Genomic DNA, 22,634 nt, shown 5'->3' with positions numbered 1-22,634 from the left:
GAAGCTTTACTGCTCTAACCTATGTAAAGAAGATTGTTCTACAAATCTGCACGATAACTTCCTTACACTTTTAGTTTTAGTTATACAGTTTTTAAGTTGTATAACTAATGGTAACAGTGTCAAATTTAACTTTGCAACATCTTGAAAAGCTATTTATCTTGGTATGTGGTGAACAAGTTGGTGCAGCACCGAGTTCAATTACAGAGAAATTGTCTGGATGAAACAAAGTGATATGATTTTCTTTTAAATACCAACAAGCCATAACGAAAATTAGTTTAAATAAAACAAAACTAACAAGTCTTTATATATATATATATATATATATATATATATATATATATTAGAAAGTAGATATACTGTACAAAATAAAAAGAAGCAATGTAAAGAGTATAAGTAAAATATGTCTAAAAACATTACTCAATTAAAGTATATATAGCCAAAATTTCTACTCGCGTAAAGTAATGAAATATTTTTACTTTACTTGACACCTCTGGAGGCATATAGGTGCTTTTGGGGACTAATTATTTCATGAGAAGTTAACCTCATGGAGGAGGGGTTAGTTATAGGGTTAGTTATGTGTTGGTGGGGGTAATGGTCAATGTTAAGCTGTAGAATTAAATGCAATATGAATGGAAGTCAATAGAAAGTCCCCACAAGGATGGTATGAAACATCATATGGGTGTTTGTGTCTGCTGCCCTCGTGTGGACAGCGTGGGTAACTACATGGGCGGTGGCACACGTGTGCAGGTGTGTGCAAGTTTTGAAAGGTGCACATTGACCTAAGTAGGTGGAGCAGAGAGGTTGTCAGGCAGCTGTACTTGTTGTTGACAGTTATTATTTGATTCTGCTTTACTTCCTACATTCTGACCCCCAACATTTCAATATTCCTGCCTCTCTATCCAGACTGTGTGCCAGTGCTGTGACAGCTGCATGTCTTTGAATTAATGACAAAACGCTTCCTGGATCCAGCAGTCTCTGTAAAGGTCTGCAAAGCTTTTTACCAATCTACGGGACCTGATCATACCTCACATCACCAGGAAGCTGCAGCAGATATCAATGAAAGAAGCCTACTTATGAACAGCTGGCACATTGAGCCACAGGCGTAACTATATGAAGGATTGGGGTGGACATGTCCCCGCCAACCTTGGCCTGGTGGGGACAGTACCCACCAATAATTATCTTTTTTTTTTTTTCCTTTCCGCTCATTTCCTTTAGCCAAACGTAACAGAGGTTGGGTGCAGCTCTCCATGTGAGGAGCGTTTTCAGTCTGTGTTTTTTTTAGTCTCTCCCCCTGTTCCCGTGTTCCGCCTCTCGGGGATACGTCATCGGATCTGTCATTTTGAGTCATCTGATTTGCGGCCTCATTTCACTGACGTACATAGTAGCTATGTTGTTGGAGGAGAGACACACAGCAGCACTCAGTGAATATTACCTGGCAGCAACTTCAATGTCTACGTAAAGATTATGAGACAGGCTGGTTAAAAAAATTAAAGATGCCACCGAAACATCTGTTCATTTGACAAACAGGGCTGTTTCAGCTAGAAATTCCATTCAGAATGTAAGAATGTATTAAACAAATAATTCAATGTGTTCCAGGCCAAGGACCCCCAAACTGATGGAGAGATGGAGCGGGGACCCCCTAATCATATATAGTATGAAATTCTGTTATATAAAACTGGTCCTATAGTCACTCTATTACAGATGGAGTAATGTAATTAAAGTAATTTCTCGCTGGAATTATTAAAGTATTTCTGATTTCTGGTTGATGGGACAGGTGTAATGGATGAAATGGTGTCCAGCTTGAAAGAGCTCCTGTGTGTCTGAATGTGTGCATTGATGACTGAAAGACATCTTCTGCCTTCATTAATCTGTTTACTACAGTGTGTTGAATTCATGTTAATGTGGATTTAAAGACATTTCAATTAGTGGAAAAAATTGCAGGGAGGAATAAAAAAAAAGCAAAACTTTCGCGACCCCAATGCAGTACCTCCGTGGAACCCCTAAGGGCCACGGACACCCTGTTGAAGACCTCCGCCATAAGGCGTAAAAAAGGGTCATTAACTCTTTCTAAACCTATCAAAGACCCTTTTTAAAGAACCTCTAATACACCGGATCCTTAGGCAGTTAGAAAGAGAAAATGTATAGTTTGATTAGTTGTATCTATAAAGATAATGCAAACAAAAAGACAGAATTCTGTTGACATAGACCACTTTGGTTCTGACTCATTTTCTGTCCCTGTTAACTTGCTGCCTTATGAGAACCCACTGTCAACAGAATACATGTTCAAGTGTTTATGTCTCAAGTCAGAGTTAATGAAACAGCAGCCCCACACGCAAAGGAAAAACAACGTCAAAGGAAGCCATTGCCATTTAAATAGCATCTGCTATATGAAGAATAGTAGGTATGAAGGTCAAAGGTGAGAAGTTCTGTCAGTTATAACTCTCATTACTATATAATGATTAAACTCATATACAAATCTTTCTTCAAACTCTCATTTCAGTGCAGTATTGCACCTTTAGGCAACATTTTTTATTTCTGAATGTTTATCTTCATCCCTTTAATCAAAAGAAAAGAAGAATTACAACATAATTTATGATTACTTCACTAGTCTGTTCTGCCCTGCCTGTTTAGGGTTAGGGTTCTCTTTCTGTCTAACGGGTCAATAAGGCAGACAAAGTTTATCCAGAATGCTGCTGCCCACAGCATCACTAAAATTAAGAAAGTCGAGCACATCACCCCTGTTCTAATGTCCTCACACTGACTCCACGTATCTCAAAGAGTAGTTTTAAATACTTTTATATACTTTTAGTTACTAAACAAGTGTGTGGCCAGTTATACTATAATGGACTTGTTGAGCAGTTTTAGTCAGGTTTTAGAGCTCATCATAGCACTAATGATGTTCTTAGGGCCTCAGATTGACTTATATCCCCCCCCCCCCCCCCCCCCCCCCCCCCCCCCCCCCCGCTCTGTTGGATCTTAGTGCTGCATTTGATACAGTCAGTCACAATAGTCTTAAGGCAAGGTTTTGTTAAACAATTAGGATATATTTATTGACTATCCCAGTAGGGGTGGCAAATATGTCATTCAGTCAAAAAAATATTCAGACCATCATATATATTATTCTGTGGACACACGTCCAAATGTCTGTATGTTAGAAAAACACATTAAAGTGTAAATTGAGCTGAAATCATGGTCAAACAGATAACTCCACACATATGGAATAAATTCACCAACATTTCCATTCAAAATATGAGTTAATTAACTAAAAATCATTCAACTCCAAGTCAGACGTATTTCAGTTATAAACCCTTGACTATACTAGTGAAACTTAACTAAACTAAGATATGTTCATAAAGAAGGAAAAAAACATGGGCGAATATCTTAATCAATAAAATGATGCAATGATATCACAGTTTAGCATGGATGGTGCATTTTAGAACCAAAGTTTCTCTTGAGGAATTTATAATGTAATCAAATTAGATTTTAATTAATTTAGAGCTATTGGAATGTGTTCAAACCAATTCACAATGCAAATCCAACAGCTAAAATAAATAAAACATTTGGTAAAATCATGTTTCAACAAATGATTTGCTTAATCAGAAGCCGTATGTTTTATAAAACAAAAGACTCCAACAATCCAGAAGAATGAAGGACGGATATTTGATTTGCATCTGATGTGGAATGTGCTCAGAAGGGTGGATCTCCATGCTTCTACACCTACAGGTGGATCACAGACTGACTGAGTCCAGGAGCGTTAGCAGAAAGCAGAACAGAAAGCAGAACAGGTAATAGAAAGCAGCTCGACTAGAAACCCACAAGAAATAAAAACAGACTAACATAAATAAAACAGGAAAAACGTTAAATAATCCTCTGGAATTATACAATATACCTTTAATACCATGACACCTTTAAAACAAACACAAGGTGATTAAAGTGAATCTTGATAAATTACCCAAAACAACTAATAATCCTAAAACTATTCAGCTTATGTCAACCAAACAGTGAAATTATTCAGATGTAAATCAAGCAGATTCCAGGCACAGTGAAACAAACTGGTTCCATTCCATCCCTCATTCAGGTACTTCAAGCTGAAAAGCGAGTGATACCATGAATGTCAGAGATGAGGCCAGTGATAGTGATCAGGCAGTTCCAGTAAAAAGAAATGCTAGAAAATTCAGGACAGAAGACTTCCTGTTCTATTCTTGAGGTTCTGGCAGGGACTTGTGCTCCTTTTGATCTCCGCCTTTACGTGGAAAATGGCATTCCTGTTACAATTTGACATGTTTCAACTTGTAAGTTTTATTTGCGTGAGCATTCGGACTGATCATGTTTGTCTCTGCACGTTCAGCATCCATTAGGGAGGGAGGTTTTGTGAGCACTTGAATCACTCTTACTCTTTGTATCATTTCACAACACAGAAGCTGAGTAAAAGATTCCCTTCAGGGCAACACTAATCTGAATGTAGTTTGACAACATTTGGGCAACCATACATAAATATGCATTATTGTATATGATAAAGTATATTTGTTTTTAGCAGAATGCTTGATAAAATGATCATATATGAGAACTGTCAGTGAGGAAAGCTCGGGGGTGTTGCAGTCTTGGAGAAAGACACACCTCTCTTCCTTGTGCTGTAAAACCAAAGCATGTTGCAACCTGCAGGGAAGGACAAGATCTCCTTTATAATAAACTAACAGAGACTGAAAGCAGGACGAGAGCCGGATTTTTTCATCCAACAAAGATCACCAAAAAGCCAACCTAATTAGAGGTTAGTAACTCTGAATTCACCTTTTATTTGTCGCTTTCTTTCCGTCATCTTGGCTCTTCTGAATTTGCACACAATTGGAATTTATTACAAATCTGTGGCAAAGTATCTTAATACTGATCCGCTGTAAATATTTATTTCTCAATTCAGTGTTACATGGTTTTAAACCCAAACTTTCTCCCTTTTTTATTTTATCCGAACATTAAGGGTTTATACTGAAGTCCAAAACAAGTTATATTTTTTACATATTTCAATTTAAACTAATCATTTTACCAAAATGTTTCTTTTCACTGGGAGTAATAGAAAGATGTCAGAGAGGCACATCAGCGTTGTTACTTTTATTTAATAGAAAATAAGCGCAAGGAGCTAAGGATTAGGGTGATGGTGGGGAGGCCTTCCAATATCACGCAGTATATTTGGAGCTTATTCCAAAGACAAATCACTGAAAAAGCAGTAGAATTAGAGAAAGAAAAAAAATCAGTAAGAAGAACAAACTGCTGTAATTTCAATTAGGATTTTTGACTGATTGCTGAAAAGTCTATGAACAGATTTAGTTGGAACTCATATTACTTTATTTTCAAATATTTACAATAATGCCTGTCTCATTTCTATAGAAAAAACATGACTTATTGAATGAAAATAATTTCAAATCTAAATCTGTAAGGATTTTTATTAATTGGTTGTTAACTGTATTTTAAAGCACTATTATCACACAAACAAATGCATAAAAAAATCACTTAAATAACCCTGATATCCAGCTTTATTGCCTGCTACATCTTTATTTTCTGCTCAGCTTCAAATTATTTCAGACTTTTGCTATGTTTTCCTTTTAACAATAATCAAGTAGTACATTTTACATAATTTCTGTTACATTCTACAAGATACATAGCAGTTTATGTTGCATCTGTTAAGAAGTGATGAGGGGGAAACAAATACTGGTCTTCTAAGTAAAGAAAAACTGAATTAATTGCTTTGTTATAGTCAACCCAGAGGCCGAATGATCTCTGATCTACAAAGTTAATAAGTAAAGTGATAGAGAGTAAAAGAATTCTGGGGGACGTAAAACTATTTATATGAAACTGATGAAATACGTCTTTGACGCACTGCTGCTACTTTTTCACATGCTTTAGCTTGCTGTAGATATTTTAGAGATTACGTCAGGTTGGCACACATCTTCTTTTTCACTAATTAAATCTTCCCCAACTTTTAATGACCTAACACTTTAAAGACTTCTTTACGCATTTTATAGTGCAGGACCAAAACGTCAAATTTGTCCAGTGTTTACAAACCAAACTTAAAAAAAGTTTTTTTCAGATCTAAGAACAGAGAAAATATTTAGTGCTACAAATAGTTATATGTTTAGGATTTATAATGTAGAAAATTATTAAATAAATAATTGTGAAAAGCGTTTGTGCTCTTTAGACATATTTGAGGAGGATTTTTCTCTGGCGCCTTTGTCAAAATCCTTGCTAATATTTGCATAATTCACCTTTGGAGACCTACAGGCTGCACAGTGAGGCAGTGGGTAGCACTGCTGCCTTGCAGCAAGAAGTTTCCAGGTTCAATTCCTGGCCCTGGGTCTTTCAACATGGAGTTTGCATGTTCTCCCTTAGCATGCGTTGGTTCTCTCCAGGTACCCCAGCTTCCTCCCACAGTCCAAAAACATGACTGGTTAATTGACTTCTCTAAATTCTACTCAGGTGTTAGAGTGTGCTAACCTGACTCCGCCAGATGGATTTGCTCCGCATATCCATCTGGAAACCTTCCGTTGAAGCAGGGCCGTCACTAGGTTTGAGAGACATGGGTGGCTTAGCCCCTAGGTAAGATATTGCGCGCGCATAGCGCGCGCCGAAATTTTTTCAGTGCACTTTCTAAGGCGCTGTCTATAAATTCATTATTTTAAGAGCAACATACCTGGGAAACACTTCCCTCACTAATGCTACTTCACCAACTAAACTACACCAGTTAAAATGTGCTAAATTACAAAGAGTAAATGGTAGGTGCCATGCATTACTGCATAAATGGAAGAAGGCAAGTGGTTCGCCACTCATCATAATGGAAACCTTCTACAGAAGACAGTTGTCTAACCAACAGACTCCCAACATCTTCATAAACCCTTAACCTGGCCATTCATCTTTCCCCATCTCCCCTGCACCCACAACCTGTCAGGAACCCCTGTCTGCTTTGCAATAACCCTGTTTCTGTGTGTGTGCTTGGTGTGTGTGTGTGACCTGGACTTTGGCATGTCTTTCTCTACACCTGGCACAGAGAGAAACACATATATGTGAGGAACTTAACAATAAATGCAGCATTATCTTTGATAGATTTCTGCTTAATCTAAAGTTTAACCACAAAATACAAGTTGCATAAATGGACAGTAGGCAATAGGCAATAGCATCATTGCAAAGAAGGATATCCTTGAGACTTTTTCACATCAGTCTGACAAAGTTTTAATGCAAATAAAGGAAGTATTTTTAAGTACAATGTATTAATGAAAACACAAAATCAACAGTATATGAAACGTACAACTTAGAACTATAGTCAACCCAAGGAAGCACTACCATATCACACAGTGTCGCCCTATCAGACTGGTGGCACATAGATATGGGAGAATTATCCTGCCATAATGCAAGAGCACATAACTTCAATTAGAGAAAAGAATTTCATCTTCTTGCACTCAAAACTTATAATGCTCACACTCAAAACATGCGCTCTCTCTCAAATATTTTCTCTTCTCTCAAAAATCTTTGTTTCTTCTCTCAGATTTAAACAGATATTTTCTATATTATCACAGATATTTTTTCCTCTCGCTTGCCTCCATCTCCGCTCTGCACGGGTCTCAGTTACGCTCTGCTTGCGGATTTGTTTTGCTCTCTCAGACTGCAGTTGGATCGTTGCCTAGCAACCTTTCCAGCCAATAGAACGACAGCCTCGGAAAAGGTGCGCTTGTTAGACGTGAAAATTTCCCACGAAGAAGAAACGTCGGAGGTGGAAGGCCGGAAAGATTGCATGTGGATGGTCGTTTGGTGCATGGCGCGTGTTTTGAAGCTGCTTATGGAGAAATGTCTTGGGCCGTGAGTAGTGAGGAAACAGGAAGCGATTCTTGTGGGATGGAAGAGGGAAATAGTGACAATGAAGGTTGGAAGATAGCAACATCAAAAAATGAGAAAAAGCGGAAAAAACAGAGATCAGTTCAAGGGGAATCTAGTTCAGAACAATCCAGTGATGATCATTCCATACATTCCACAGCACAACAAAATGAATTCAAAGTCATATTCAAAGTCGTTAATCAGGCAGACTCTTTTACAAATTGGAATCCGGTTCACTTAACAAAAACCATCAATAAACTTGTCGGAGAAGTCAGAGGTGCCAGAATTCTGTACAGTGGAGACCTGCTAATTATCTGCAGAGACAGCGCCCAGCAAGGCAAAGCAATACGGATCAACAAAATTGACGGGATAAGAGTTCAGTGCAGCTTAATGGAGAACAAAAAGTTCAGCAGGGGAGTCATTGGAGGAGTTCCTCTAAAAATTTCTGAAAAAGAGATTCTGGAAAACATAAGAGGTGCAAAAGTAAAAGAAGTAAAACGGTTAAAAACAACAAGAAACGGAGAAAGATCTGACAGTTTATCTGTGCTAATTAAATTCGAAGAAGAGCAATTACCAAGCAAAGTATTCATCGGTTACATAAGCTATAATGTCAAAATCTACAATCCTCCACCATTGAGATGTTTCAAATGCCAAAAATTCGGTCACATTGCAGCAGTTTGTAAAGGGAAACAGAGGTGTGGAAGGTGTGCAGGAGAACATGAGTACGGAAAATGTGGAAAAGAAGCTAAAATAAAATGCTGTAATTGTGGTGGAGAACATACTGCTGCCTATCGCGGCTGTGAAGCAAGCAAAAGGTCTGAGGAAATTAAAAAAATGAAATTTGAGCTCGGAATAACCTACGCTGAAGCTGCAAAAAGGATCCCATCTCAGTCAGAAAAACCCAAACCTACAGTTCAACACACAGCAAATTCCAAACCTCTAGAGAAATCTCTAAAAATTGATGAAGACTCACTTATTGTTAAAAAGACAAATTTTGTTCTTTTCATGGTAGAAGTTATTAATTGTACTGCACAGACAACAAAAAAAACGGAAAAAATCAAAATAATAGTGAAGGCTGCAGAAAAATATCTGGACATTAAAGATTTGAACTGGGAGATGGTTGGAAGTATGATGGGAGGACCGATGGGACCATCAGAAACTGGCAGAGTTAAGATGACCTAGAGTAAATTAAAATTATATGGGCAAATGTGATTTAGTATTATGTTGGTTTAAGTTACACAGGTTTTTTTTTTTTTTTTTTTTTTTTTTTTTTTTTTTTTTTTTTTTTGGGGGGGGGGGGGGGGGTGAATCGTTTTCTGTTTTCTTGCTTTACTCCATATCAGTTGGTGGCGGTAATGCACAATTCACAAGTCTGCCAACCGCCATAAAACCCCATAAGAAGAAGAAGAAGGTGCGCTTGTTTAACCCTACGGAGTGTGCCTGTGCTACTACGCCACTTATAAAGCGTCAGCTGAAACTGCTATTTACAGTAGTTTTGTGGCTGATTGTTGTTTAGAAATAGAAAACCTGGTTTCATTTCTTAGTTTTGCCCTGGATTTTGTAGCGTTTGTGGACGCTACGTCGCTACTTGATCAAAACAATAACGTCGCTACAGGAAAGTTACTTGATAAATAAAGCAGCGACGCTACGGTCAAGCTACTTGAAAATGTAGTTAAACTAATAGCTTCGCTACATGTAGCGGCGCTACTGCCCATCACTGCTCCTGTGACAAAACTATTATAATGATGCTAGTAGGCTACAACAACATCGTGTTTTCCCACACCACTGACTTTGTTCACCATGGTAACGTAATTCCTACTGAATCAGACAAGCTATTAGGCCTATATTGTCTCTTTCCTCACTCCAGGTAAAGTGAAGAAAATGTAAACCGCTGACATCAAATGGCAAACTCACCGTATGTATCTGCACGCAACCATAACTTTCCTAATCAAGCTCGATGACTGTGTGGAGATTCAAAGGGCGCGCTGTTGCTGCACTGCACAGCTGCTATGGTCCAGTTGACGGCCGTGTACCACGTGACGTGACGCTGGACGCGGAGCCAATGAAGGAAATGAATATCCTAACGATATTAATAATTGTATAAATAATTGTGTTTGTAAATAAACTAACAGGAACTTATCTTCAGATTTACTTGCCTTCTTGGTGGCTCGTTTTCAGTGCTTTACTGCAATTGTTTGGGGTTATATGGAAAAAAAATCAATAAATAAAAAAATAACAATAAAAATCGCAAAATAATTATGGGGTGGCTAATACCAACGAAGGGATGACTTCAGCCACCCTAAAATAGGTCTAGCCACGTCCCTGCGTTGAAGTAATTTTGGGAAGGGGCGAAAATACTGGTTAGCTGATTGGCCTATGTTGGTGATAGACGGGCCAAATAAACCAATCAGATCAAGGAAGCATATGACGTTCTAACAGAGCGACGATGAAAACACAACCACAAGCCAGGCTCGGGAGAAGAGCAAAAACATCTTTTCCTCTGAGAAAAGCCTCCAGAGCAGTGTTTTGCTCTTCTTTCAGTGAAGAAATACTCTGTAATTCCGATAAAACTTGCTCGATAGCCACGCTAAGACTAGTTTCATCGGCTGAAGCCGCCATGTTCTTTAGACTGAAGTGTCGCGCTTCTCGTTGCGTCACACCTCAACCCGCCTGAAAGCCAACGCTGATTGGACGTTCGTTTGGTGAACGGCTCCAAATTTTCTTTAAGGGAGAGGCTCCAGACTGATCTGCGAGTGAAACCTTGAAAGCTTGCGAGATCAGGATGGTCTCACGAGGCTAAGAGTGTGCATGAATCGTTGTTTGTCCTGTTTGTCTCAGTGTTGCCCTGCGATGGACTGGCCACCTGTCCAGGGCGTACCCCGCCTCTCACCAGTAGACAGCTGGAGCACACCTCACTACTCCAGCAGGGATAAAGCGTGACAGAAAATGGATGGACCTTTAGAAACCTGTGGGGATAATGCTGGCTGGATATTTGACCACATTTCATTTCAGAAATCAGTTCTTTGAAATCATCACATTTTCCTGGGTTAACTTTGTTGATTATGAAGATTAATACAAAAGCTTCATCCATTCCAACCTATTTAGATGAGAATTTGGTACCATTGTCCTGTTCTATTATTCAACTGTTTTCAAACAAACAAATCATCAAACCATGTTTTTACAACTAAAACACGGTTTGATGAGCAGTCTGACACCTCTGTAGCACAGGACTGATGCAGCTATAAGCCTGTGGCCTATTTTCCCTGAATGTACTTCTGGTCAGAATGTCCGTCTCTGCTGAGCATATGTGACATCAAGAAATGGGTCCAAAGCAAACAATCAAAGAGTTATCGTCAGGATGGATTTTTGTGGATAGTGAGAAGTGACCGACATCCAGTTGAAACACCAATAGCAGGTCTATGCACAGTAAAAAAGTAATAACCCCCCCCCAAAAAAACCTTGTGATTTGAGGGTACGCTTCGACAGATAGCAGAAGAAAGCTGCAGTTCCTTGTTTCTGTCTCAGGGGGCAGTATTATTAAAAAACTCCATAATGCCTCTTTAACAATTCAACTATTAACTTTGTTGAATATGAAAGCAAGCCTCTGATTCTTTTATTTAACAAAATGGTTGCAATCAACCTGGATTTCCACCATGCTTAGCAGAAGGTGCACTGACCTTAAGATTGAAATCCTCTCTTTGATTCCTTAAACCCATTATCATTACATCCAAATTGTTCGATTTAAGTCGTAACCAACTGTAAAATAGTTATTCAGTTGTGTTTTCAAGATTAATAATTTCTTCCTTGTCACTTTATTTGATCATACTGATGTTTAATGAGCTTTATGGAAGATTTATACATTAGTTTTTGAGAATATTTCAGCTGGTGGTGCGTCTTTAGGCCCAGGTGGGTTCCTGGTTGATCCAGACCCTTTATTTGTTTAATCAGTCGGTCACAGCAGAGCTGAACTAATGCAAATTGGCTTTTTTGTAGGACCCTCAAACAATCAGGGGTCTTAAATGCAAAATTTTTAAACTGACCATGGATATATATAATATATTTTCATAGCTTTAAAGCTCAATCTATTAAATAGGAGGGGCCCCAAAATCAAATTCTGCCCTGAACCTAATACAACCCTGGGTGACATCTTTGGAATGGCCGTTGAAAAAGGTTTCAATTCTTGTTTGGTTTTTTTCTGCTTTTTCTTTAAAATCTGTGTTGTTGTTTTTTGTATAATTAATCCACAATTTGAATGATGAAATCAAAAATAAAAGACTGCATTCATGCTTATGTTAGTCCTGAAATGTATCTTTTTAAAAGAGGAATAAAAGTTTGGTCATTCTAAGTCAACAGGAAAAAAAGGAAATGTTTAGATTGATAAATATGTGACAAGCAATTCTGAGTCTACTGCTCTTAGTTTGTAGGAAAGAGATTTCTGACTATTTATACCAACAAAGTGTGTAATTTCTAAAAACTCTCTTTCTAATCAAATCTTTTTTAGAATGGTCCACTCTCAGAATCAAATACACCCAGAGGAAGAAGATAGTTCCGTAAGCAATGATTACGCCACAGCCATCGGCGCCCTGATCCTAAGCCTAGTTTTCCTCCTGGGCGTACCCGGCAACCTCTTCATCGTCTGGAGCATCCTAGCGCGCACCAGGAAGCGCTCTGTCACCACCATCCTCATTCTCAACCTGGCATGTGCAGATGGATTGCTGATGGCACTCACCATCTTCTTCATCATCTACTTGGCCAAGCAGTCATGGATCTTCGGCTCAGTTTTGTGTAAAGGTCTCTTCTACTTGTGCAATGCCAACATGTACGCCTCCATCTTCCTGATCACCCTGATGAGCGTTCACAGGATGGTGGCAGTACTGTTTCCACAGAAGCTGTTTCTAATAACCAGAAAGATTGTGATTAGGGTGATCCTGGGCATGTGGGTTCTGGTCATGGTGATCGCCATCCCCTCATTGGTGTTTCGAGAACTGGAAGAGGAGCCTGATGGCAATACCACTAAGATACGGATTGTGTGTGCGCCGAATCACACCATTGCCAGTCATGTAAGTTTTGATAATATTTTTACTTGTTTTTGGTAACATTTTAATGTAAAATGTTGTGATGATGCTGAGGATCAGTGTTGATTGCGTCAAGTTCGCCAGACAGTGCAAAGCCTGTTTGATCCGTGCCCTCTTTGGCTATGAAATTAGGGAATCTTGGCAACTTGATTTGGAATCATTCAGTCTTTCATATTTCATTATCTTATGATTACATCTATTATAATAGAAGTGTGTTGTAAAAATGCTGATAACTGATTATTAATAGGATCGACCCATTATTAATCACTTTTTAAAGCAATCCTTCATCCTGAGAAGGCATTTGGTGACAGTAGAGAGGAACAGATCAATTTTAGGAGGACCCTCTGTCAAAATCAGATCTGGGGCCAATTAACACAATCACCTGTAGTGTCTGGCTTGAGCTTGAAATGACAGGAAGAGACCGTATAGAAGCCCAAAAACTATGATTTAAGAGTCCTTAGGGGAAAAAAAAAATAACACACCAGATAATAAGTAGCTATTAAAATATTTTTTCTGAGGAAAAGACAGCGCTTTCAAAGCAACACCGAAGAGGGAGATCCAAACAAAAAACAAATAGTTCATGAGTGAATGGCTTGTCATAGACCTATTTATTGAAATTAAGTAATTATGGAAAGTGAATCTATCTTGGAAAGAAAGGGTGAGCTACAGTAGTAGTTTCTGTTGGAAAGAGAAAGCAAGAAATATACACTGCTAAAACAAATAAAGGGAAAACTCATATAACGCATCCTACATCTGAATGAATTAAATTATTTTATTGAATGCTTTGTTCTGTACAAAGCTGAATGTGCCGACAACAAAATCACACAAAAATCATGAATAGAAATCAAATGTATGAACCAATAGAGTCTGCATTTGAAATCAAATACAACATTAAAGTGCAAAACCACACTACAGGCTGATCCATCTTTGATGTAATGCCCTTTAAACAAAATGAGACTCAGTATTGTGTGTATAACACCTGGACATGCTCCATATGCTCCTGGTGGCGAATGGTCTCCTGAGGGATCTCCTCCCAGACCTGTATTAAAGAAGCTGCCAACTCCTGGACTGACTGTGGTGCACCGTGACGTTGGGGGATGGATCGAGACAGGATGTTCCAGATGTGCTCAATCGCTTTCAGGTCTGGGGAAAGGGCCAGTCCATAGCTTCAATGCCTTGTAGGAACTGCTGACACACTCCAGCCACATGAGGTCTTGCATTGTCCTTCATAAGGAGGAACCCAGGGCCAAACACACCAGCATATAGTCTCAGAAGAGGTCTGAGGTTATGCTACCTCCTGTGGGCACATGGAGGTCTGTGTGGCTTAGAGACTGACACAGGAGTGGATTTTCACTCCTGTCCCGTCCCACTCCAACAGAAAAAAAAATGTGTCCCATCCCGATCCCGGGCCAGAGTAGAAATCTAAATCCTGTCCCGTCCCACTCCTGGTGAAAATACTCCCACTCCCATCCTGCTCCCATTCAGAATGACTCCCGCTCCTGCACCACTCCCATTCTTGATGTCTTCAATAAGATTTCTGCCAATACATTGAATCTGAATTTCTATGAAGGGTCAGTTAAGTTCCTGTTTCTAACTGTAGTAACTGTTGGTCCCTCCATTGTTGTTTTTGAGCGCGGGTGAAAAACTCAGAGCGGAAGCACTGTTGGTTTTTGGGTCCTGTAGTTTTTTTGACTTGCATTATAGTGTAGGCTTCAAGAAAAAAAAATTCAGTACTGGCGGCGCCAGTATTGAATTTTTTTTCTATTTTAATTTATTTTTTGGCATAGCTCCTAGTTTTTTTCTAGGATCCCGTTAATGTTTAATCCTTTACCGTCCCAATCACGTGATCATTACTAATACTGACTCCCATCCCACAGGAAACCCGTGACCTGTGGGATTCCTGAAAAAAATTTCAGTCTCTAGTGTGGCCCTCCAAAGAAGTGCGACCCCACCCCCTTAATGACCACTGCCAAACCATCCATGTTGTTTCCAGACTATGTCACAATTTGCCAATCCTGGTGTGCCTCTGGTTTATGCCAAGCATCCTGCATGGTGTTGGGCTGTGAGCACAACCCACATCTGTGGACGTCAGGCCCTCATACCATCATCATGGAGTCAGTTTCTAACTGCTGGAGCTCATTTTTCAGGGCTCTGGCAGTGCTCCTCCTGTTCCTCTTTGCACAAAGGCGGAGGTAGCAGTCCTGCTGCTGGGTTGTTGCCCTCCACATCTGCTGGGGTACTGGCCTGTCTCCTGTTAGCTCTTCCATCCTTTAGACAGACACAGCTAACCTTCTTGCAACTGCTTGCATTGATGCGCCATCCTGGATGAGCTGCACCACCTGAGCCACTTACGTGGGTTGTAGAGTGTCATGATGGGTATCTGAATTAAGCCCAAAATGCAGAACACACACGGAAACTGGGTAAAAGTTCAACTGAGTTTATTGTGGAACACAAGCACACGATAAAGAATAAGTTCTGGAACAGGTTCAGGGCTGGTTCACTAAAGTCTTAACTGGGACTGGAGACTGTTGGTTAGCAGAGTTCATGGGAAGCTAAGCGTCTAGCTTCAGGCTTAGCATGGCAGACCTTGATCTGAGCTTCCAGCTCACTGCAGAGAACAACAGGGAATATCCACATAGGATTGCTCAGGCTGAGCTTCCAGCTCATTGCAGAGAACAAGAGGGAATATCCACATAGGAACCTTCAGGTTGGCTCACCAGGGCAGATTAGCAGGTTAAGCTCTCCTAGAGCTTCAGGCTTGAGACTGGTTTCCTGTGAGGCAGCTCTTCCTGAGCTTCAGACCAGAGACAGGTTTCCTGTGAGGCACAGACAAAGGAGAGATTAGAATCAGATCTCACACTAGGGACAACCAAGATTCAATCTGTAACTGAGGCTCAGGAAGCTAACCAACTAAGATCAACACTGCGGCATGGAAGCAAGGTCTGGCAGGAGCTTATAAAGGGGAGGTCTCCTGATGAGTGGATGGAAATCAGGTGTGCTGGAAGGTTCCAGCTCCAGAAGACCCACAGTGCACTCTGCTGGAGACAGAGGGTAATCTCCAGATCCCAACAGTAACTCCAGCCCTAAGGAGAAAATACAAAGAGCTGAAGAGAATCCTCGGCGCCCTCTGGTGGGCAAGCCTGAGGATCCCAACATAGAGTCCATTTCGTGCACAACAGCATGTGAAATTATTTGTCAATCACTATTGCTTCCTAAGTGCACAGTGATTTCACAGAAGTTTTATTTGACTTAAGTTATTTTGTGTTGTTTACATTCTCCCTTTATTTTTTTGCCCATTTTTGAGCAGTGTACATACATAGACGCATGTATTCATGCATCTGCCTGTCTGTCTGTCTGTCTGTCTGTCTATAAATGACATTTGTTAAAACAAACATATTTCAATTATTGCATTAACAAATATTGTATTGCCAGTGTAGGTACCTTGCTCTTTCTTATCACGGCATCATTAGGCAACTCCAGTGGGACAAACTGTATTACACCCGTTTCTTAAGAATCAGATCTCTACTGGGGTTTACCATATCATTACTCATATTTGTTATTGTTTTACATTTCATCTACAATCTAAAGCAGCCAAAACCAGAAACAATCATTCTCAGTCTTGAAGAAAATCCTTGCCTTCTAAGACAGACTGACCTCTGCCATTTAACAATGTGACACAAAAAGTGTCAGTACTTCGTTTTATTAAGACGTGAGGACAGGGGAGGAAAAAAAAAATCTTAAGAAATTACTTTCATAGACATATTATATTAATAGATTTGTACAAACAAAACAAATTTAAAACACGTTAACAAAAATGAATAACAATATGTTTCTTAAATTTAGTTGGCAACTAGAAAGAGTCCAGCAGTTTCAAGTTTTTCCAACATAAACATGTAGATTCTTTGTTTGTGTCAATATCTCTTTAAGTGTGTTTTTCTCCCTTGCTTTTCTCTGCAGGTCAGGTTCCAGTACGCTCTAGAGACTGTTTCAGGATTCATTCTTCCATATGCAGTTATCATAACCTGCTACGTCCTCACCCTGAGACGCTTGAGGCAGACCCAGTTCCAACGAATGATTCGCAGCGAAAAACTCATCCTCGCCATTGTTATAACATTTGGCGTATTTTGGTTCCCATACCACGTAATCAACATGGTGCAGGTGAATGAATCAGTTTTAACCTATAGTCAAACCAATGAGAACTTCTCTCAATTCTGCTCCTGCTTCTTGCTCTGATTAAAAACGGATTTGTGTCTCAAAGGTTGCAGCAGAGTGGTACAATGAGGGTTCAAGAACGAAAGAAGTGTGAGTAAAACAAGTTTTCTTGTACATACTTTTACTGCTCAGCAGTGGTGTCAAAAGTACACACATTTGTTACTTAAGTAGAAGTATAGATACTGCAGTTTAAAAGCACTCTGATGAAAGCTAAAGTATCAACTTGACCTCTTTACTCAAGTAAAAGTGAAAAAGTATTTGCTCCAAAAACTACTTAAAGTATAAAAGTATAAAGTAACCTTTAAAAAAAACAGCCAGATGCCACTTTATGAATTGAAAGCTCAAATTTTCAACTATTTCAAAAAAATGTAGGGCCTCGCCTGTGTCCGAACTTTCAGACATTTCAGCATCCAATATTGTTGCATGGCATACAGTAGACAATTCATGTTTGCAGTTTGAAGAACACCTGCTTGCTTCAGATGATTTCCTTTACCTAACCAATGAGTGTTTGCGTTATATGAGTCATCCAATCACACTAGTTTTCACTAGATGTTGGTGGCGCCAATGATCTGCTTGGGTGGCGCACATGACGTGAAATAAATATTTATAAACATTAAACTGAAGCCAAGAGTAACGAGTAACGTTTGTTTTTAAAAAGTAAGGAATAGAAAGTACAGATACTTGTGTGAAAATGTAATGAGTAGAAGTTGGAAGTAGTAAGAAAAATAAGAAATGGAGTAAAGTATAAATACCTAAAAAGTGTACTTAAGTCAAGTAACAAAGTATTTGTACTTCGTTACTTGACTATTAAAGGGAAACGCAGTTTTTTTTTTTATTGGGCCCTTGATTTTATGTTATTACATCGTGTTCTACTCACCTATATGAGTTTTGTGTCATTTGGAGCCGTTCTGAAGATATTCCGTTAGGTTGTATCCAAGTAACGTCTTCCTATGGGCAACGACTTGAAGGCACAAACTGAACTGTTCATAATTTATCATTTATGGTACGCCAGCATTCATAACATGTAGGCGAATCACTGTACCCCAGACATCCTCAGTTATATTATTTATATTTATATCTTTTAAAAACAAAGCGCCGTGTGTAGGATGTCGTCCGCCCACTGAACTGGAGTTGTGACAGGCAGCCTCGGGCCACAGGCGGCTACGCCTTACCCCTTCTATTCCATAAAAGTTAAAAAAACAATCCACTGGACTTGGTTTCCAAGACTTGAAGACGTTTCGCTTCCCCTCCAGGAAGCTTTCTCAATTCAAATGTTCAATGTTCTCAATTCACATTTGAATTGAGAAAGCTTCCTGGAGTGGTAGCGAAACGTCTTCAAATCTTGGAAACCAAGTCCAGTGGATTGTTTTTTTAACTTTTACGGAATGACTATGACCTGGATGGCTGAGAATCTTCATCAGCATGCCCCTTCTATTCATTCGACTAGGTAATTAGAATTGTTTTGGGGGACAGTGATTCGCCTACATGTTATCAATGCTGGCGTACCAAAAAGAATAAATTACGAACAGTTTAGTCGTTGCCCATAGGAAGACGTTACTTGGATATAACCCAACAGAATATCTTCAGAACGGCTCAAAATGACACAAAACTCATATGGGTGAGTAGAACATGATGTAATGACGTAAAATTAAGGGCCCAATGTAAAAAAAAACGGCGTTCCCCTTTAAGGAAAGAGTAATTTTTTTTTTTTTTTGCAGCAAGTGTATGGATCACCTTTCTGTTTTCTGACACTTTGAAAAGTTCCAAAAGGTTTCATTTAGTTGCACAAAATAAAGAGAGTAAGTAATATAAGATCAGCATTTATTTTACTAATTCGTTTGGTATCAGATAATAACTGTTTGGTGATATTGGTGACATTGAAAAACAAATTTTTGCAAGATTCTGAATGATTTTCATTTTCTTTGTCTGAAATCCCCTGACTCTTCTTTCCCAGATCTCTTACAAAATGACATTTTGTAATAGAATCGAGTGTCTTCATGCCAGGAGAGAAATTACATATCTATGCTTATTTGGAAATGTCGGGTAAAAAAAAGTGAGGGAAAGGTTTTCCTGAACCTTTACCCATTTTATTCAATTTATAGTAGGGTTGCCATGATACTAAAATGTTAAGGTCAATATGGATACCCAGGAAAATAATGACACTATCACATTCTATAACCTGAGGAATAAAAGAAGGACAAATATTTAAAGGCATCGTCATTCTCTTCCCCTTATTATCTGCAGAGAAACCTGCCACCCTGCAGAGAAAGATAATTTCAGTCGCCTGTAAACTGATCTTGCTCTTCCAATATATTCCATGGCCATAGGTGAGGGTAAGACTGAAGGCCATTTGGTAAAAAGCTCAGCTCTCTGTTAACCACAGCAGAGCTACATTATAGCAGCAACCACGCTGATCCATCTTTTGATCTCCTGATCCATTTTCCCCTCACTTGAGAACAGAACCTTAAAATAATTAAGGTCAACTTCTCCCCATTAATTAGGTAAGGCAGGTGTGCCATCTTGAAAATGGCAAACCAACTTTAGAATCATGGCATCAAACTTGGAGGAGCTGATCCTTGTCCTCGCTCCTTTATACTCAGCTGCAAACCGTCCCAGTGGACAACATAGATGTTTACAGGAGGGAGCCAATAGAAACACGTCACCTGCAAAAACCAAGGACTAAATCTGCTGGTCCCCAAACACCCTCTGGTCCTTGGCCCCGCTTAGAAATCCTGTCCTCAAAGGCTAAGAACAGGAGCAGTGACACAGACTAACATCTCCAGGTTGTTTGAGGTATTCTTTAAATGTAAAAACGATTCAACAATTCTAGAGTCAGTAACAAAACCACCGAAGCAGCACCTGTCTTTAGCATTGATACAATGCCAAAATATTATGGTTTAAGATAATAGACAAAATAAATGTGTCTTTTAATAAAATATCACAAAGATTAAAGAGAATGGTCCCTAATGCAGAGCCTGAGGAACTCCATTTGATACCGAAAGAGAAGAGGGAAAAGCTGGCTACCTACCTTCTCTCCCAGGGCAACTGTGGCTACTTGCCACCATCAACATATACTGTAGGAGCAACACATGTAATCAAGAAATACACAAGTGGAAAAAAACTAGAATGACACAACATGGAAATGAAACCAATGACAAAGAAAACACAGAATGACAGAAATCAAAGTGTAACTTAAACCCAAAAAGAAATCTTAAACAGAACCAAAAATGCAGAATCATGGCAGTCCTATTGAAGTACAGGTTATTTACCATTTCTAAGTTTCTAAAGAATCCAAGGGAACTGTCCTCAGTGTTCTTCATTCTTGCACTTAACAGTTTTCCTTTCTTTTCATCCCACAGGCTGGACAGCATTCATCAGTCCTGCCGAGCAGTGACCTCAGCTTTGGCTTTCATCAGCAGCTGCGCCAACCCTGTCCTTTATACTTTTGCTGGAAAGTCCTACATCAAGAAAAACGGCTTTGCCTTCATGGCTAAGCTCTTTGAAGGCACGTCGTCATCGGATCAATCAGCAAACAAAATGAGTCGTGTGATTAGCAAAGACAGTACGGGATATATTAAAAATGAGTCAATAAACAATGAAAGTATAAATATAGCAAATGGATCAAGCATCTAGCTAAAAGCACCAAATATACCTAAATGCATGTTTTCTGGTAGAAGACAAGTTACACTGTAAAGCCTTCAATTTTTAAACATTACCATAAATTACTACAGACTAAAACACACATATATATATATATATATATATATGTGCACGTGTGTCTGTGTGTGTTTACAAAATAAATGACGCTAAATTACCATTTAACTACCTTTAACCATACATCTCCTTTACTGAAAATGATAGAAAAACAATGCTGTCCCACTTTTGAACATAATATATGTAGCTCAACATGCACTTTAGATAATAAAAAAACTGGTAAAAATGTAATCTTGTAACATTATTAGACTATGGAGGTCTGCTTTTGAAAAAGTGTTCTTAGACTGCATGGATTCGCACATTTGCTGAAAAGAGTTTTACTAAGCTGATCTGTTGATCTATCCAGGAAGTGGTGCACCTAAACATCAAAGCTTTGGTCCAGCTAAGGCTGTTAACAACAAAATTACTTGCTAAGAAAAAAAAAAAGCGTGTAATCTTATTTAGAATTCAGAATAAACTGGCTTATGTTGAAAGTTTTAATCTTAGTCTTAAACTTCAGAGGAGAGTACCCCGAGAACATAAACAAATCTGTAACTTTACTTTAGGAAACTGATATGATTCTCTGAAAAAATAAAAGTATTAAAAACAGAAGAAAAAGAAATGGAGGAAGAATGTGCTTTCTTTTGATCTGATCGATTTTAAACAATGTTTCTGAAAAGAAACAGAACAACTTAAAGACAAATTAATAGTGGTATTCCGGCCAATTAACCTAATTAAGTTGGAACACCACAACTGATGTTTAAAATTGACTTCAAAAGTTCAATGATTTAAAAAAATCTACTAAATAAAGTCGAAAAGTCTATTTTCAGAATTTAATTTAAACAAGCATACTATATCTAAATGTGTTCATTGTGTATCAGTGCTTTTTCTAAACAAAACAATACTCTAAATAAATAAGATTGTTTTGCTCTTTGGTTTATCTTTCATGGAAAGAGGTAAACAAAACATAAAAGCTTGTCTGTGATAAAGTTCTGAGTCCTCATGGTAATTTTTATTATTATAATTTCCACCTTGTATACTCCCACTTAACACTGTTTCACATTACCTTGTTTTTTGTTTTATTTTTCTTTAAAGAATTTTGTTCTATACGACCACACGTATGTGAACTTACAATTTTTCATTCATCATTAGCAACAATATTGGACCTTAAATCAGACATGAATGTGAAGTCTAGGTGGGCAAAATTAGGATGTTTTAATCCTTGAGGCCCACAAGCAGTAAAAACAAATGATTTTCATAACCTTAGATAGAAATATAAGTTGTACATATCTAAACTGTATGCACAAATATAAAATTATTGCAACCAAATGCAGAAAATTCCTCTTCAACATTTGTAAACCTACACCCCACATGGTTTCAAAAGAGTCAGTGTTAAATTCAGATACTACACAGATATATAAAACTGTAGGCAATACACTGTACAAAAGTTAAGAAGTCAGAAAACGATGCCATCAATATAATATAACGCTCCAGCAGTGTAACGTATCATTTCTTTGCATGATATTAGAAATTTACAATGAAAATAATAAAAGTATATACGTTAATGTAAAAGCTGGTATTTAGTGGGTCAGCCTTTTAACACAAGTCAACATAGAGAATCGAAGGGGCTGCATCTCTCTCTCTCTCTCTCTCTCTCTCTCTCTCTCTATATATATATATATATATATATATATATATATATATATATATATATAATATATATATAAAAAAATATATATATAAATAAAACACTACCGTTATTTTTTATATTGTTAGTACATAATTCCATTGTATTTTAAG

At 38.4% G+C, this 22,634-nt stretch overlaps 1 protein-coding gene across 1 annotated transcript; it reads left to right on the top strand.

The window, feature by feature from the left end:
* Nucleotides 1-4,611: 4,611 nt before the first annotated feature.
* On the top strand, nucleotides 4,612-21,328 carry ltb4r2b (leukotriene B4 receptor 2b). The gene is made up of 5 exons (XM_038279519.1): nucleotides 4,612-4,768; nucleotides 12,356-12,914; nucleotides 16,887-17,087; nucleotides 17,188-17,231; nucleotides 20,501-21,328. The coding sequence occupies exons 2-5, from the start codon at nucleotides 12,357-12,359 to the stop codon at nucleotides 20,772-20,774; spliced, it is 1,077 nt and encodes a 358-aa protein (XP_038135447.1). The 5' UTR covers nucleotides 4,612-4,768; nucleotide 12,356; the 3' UTR covers nucleotides 20,775-21,328.
* Nucleotides 21,329-22,634: the final 1,306 nt, after the last annotated feature.

The sequence above is a fragment of the Cyprinodon tularosa genome, unplaced genomic scaffold (assembly GCF_016077235.1).
Source record: "Cyprinodon tularosa strain WSP-4 unplaced genomic scaffold, ASM1607723v1 ctg102, whole genome shotgun sequence".
NCBI lineage: Eukaryota > Metazoa > Chordata > Actinopteri > Cyprinodontiformes > Cyprinodontidae > Cyprinodon > Cyprinodon tularosa.
Note: the sequence above shows the minus strand (reverse complement) of the source record. Positions and strands in the feature narration are given on the sequence as shown.

What these genes read in the sequence shown, in the direction of transcription:
- ltb4r2b (XM_038279519.1), top strand. Translation starts at nt 12,357, where the DNA reads ATGGTCCACTCTCAGAATCAAATACACCCAGAGGAAGAAGATAGTTCC. An exon ending in ATCACACCATTGCCAGTCAT is followed by an intron (nt 12,915 to 16,886) that starts GTAAGTTTTGAT and finishes TTTTCTCTGCAG; the next exon opens with GTCAGGTTCCAGTACGCTCT. An exon ending in GGTTCAAGAACGAAAGAAGT is followed by an intron (nt 17,232 to 20,500) that starts GTGAGTAAAACA and finishes TTCATCCCACAG; the next exon opens with GCTGGACAGCATTCATCAGT.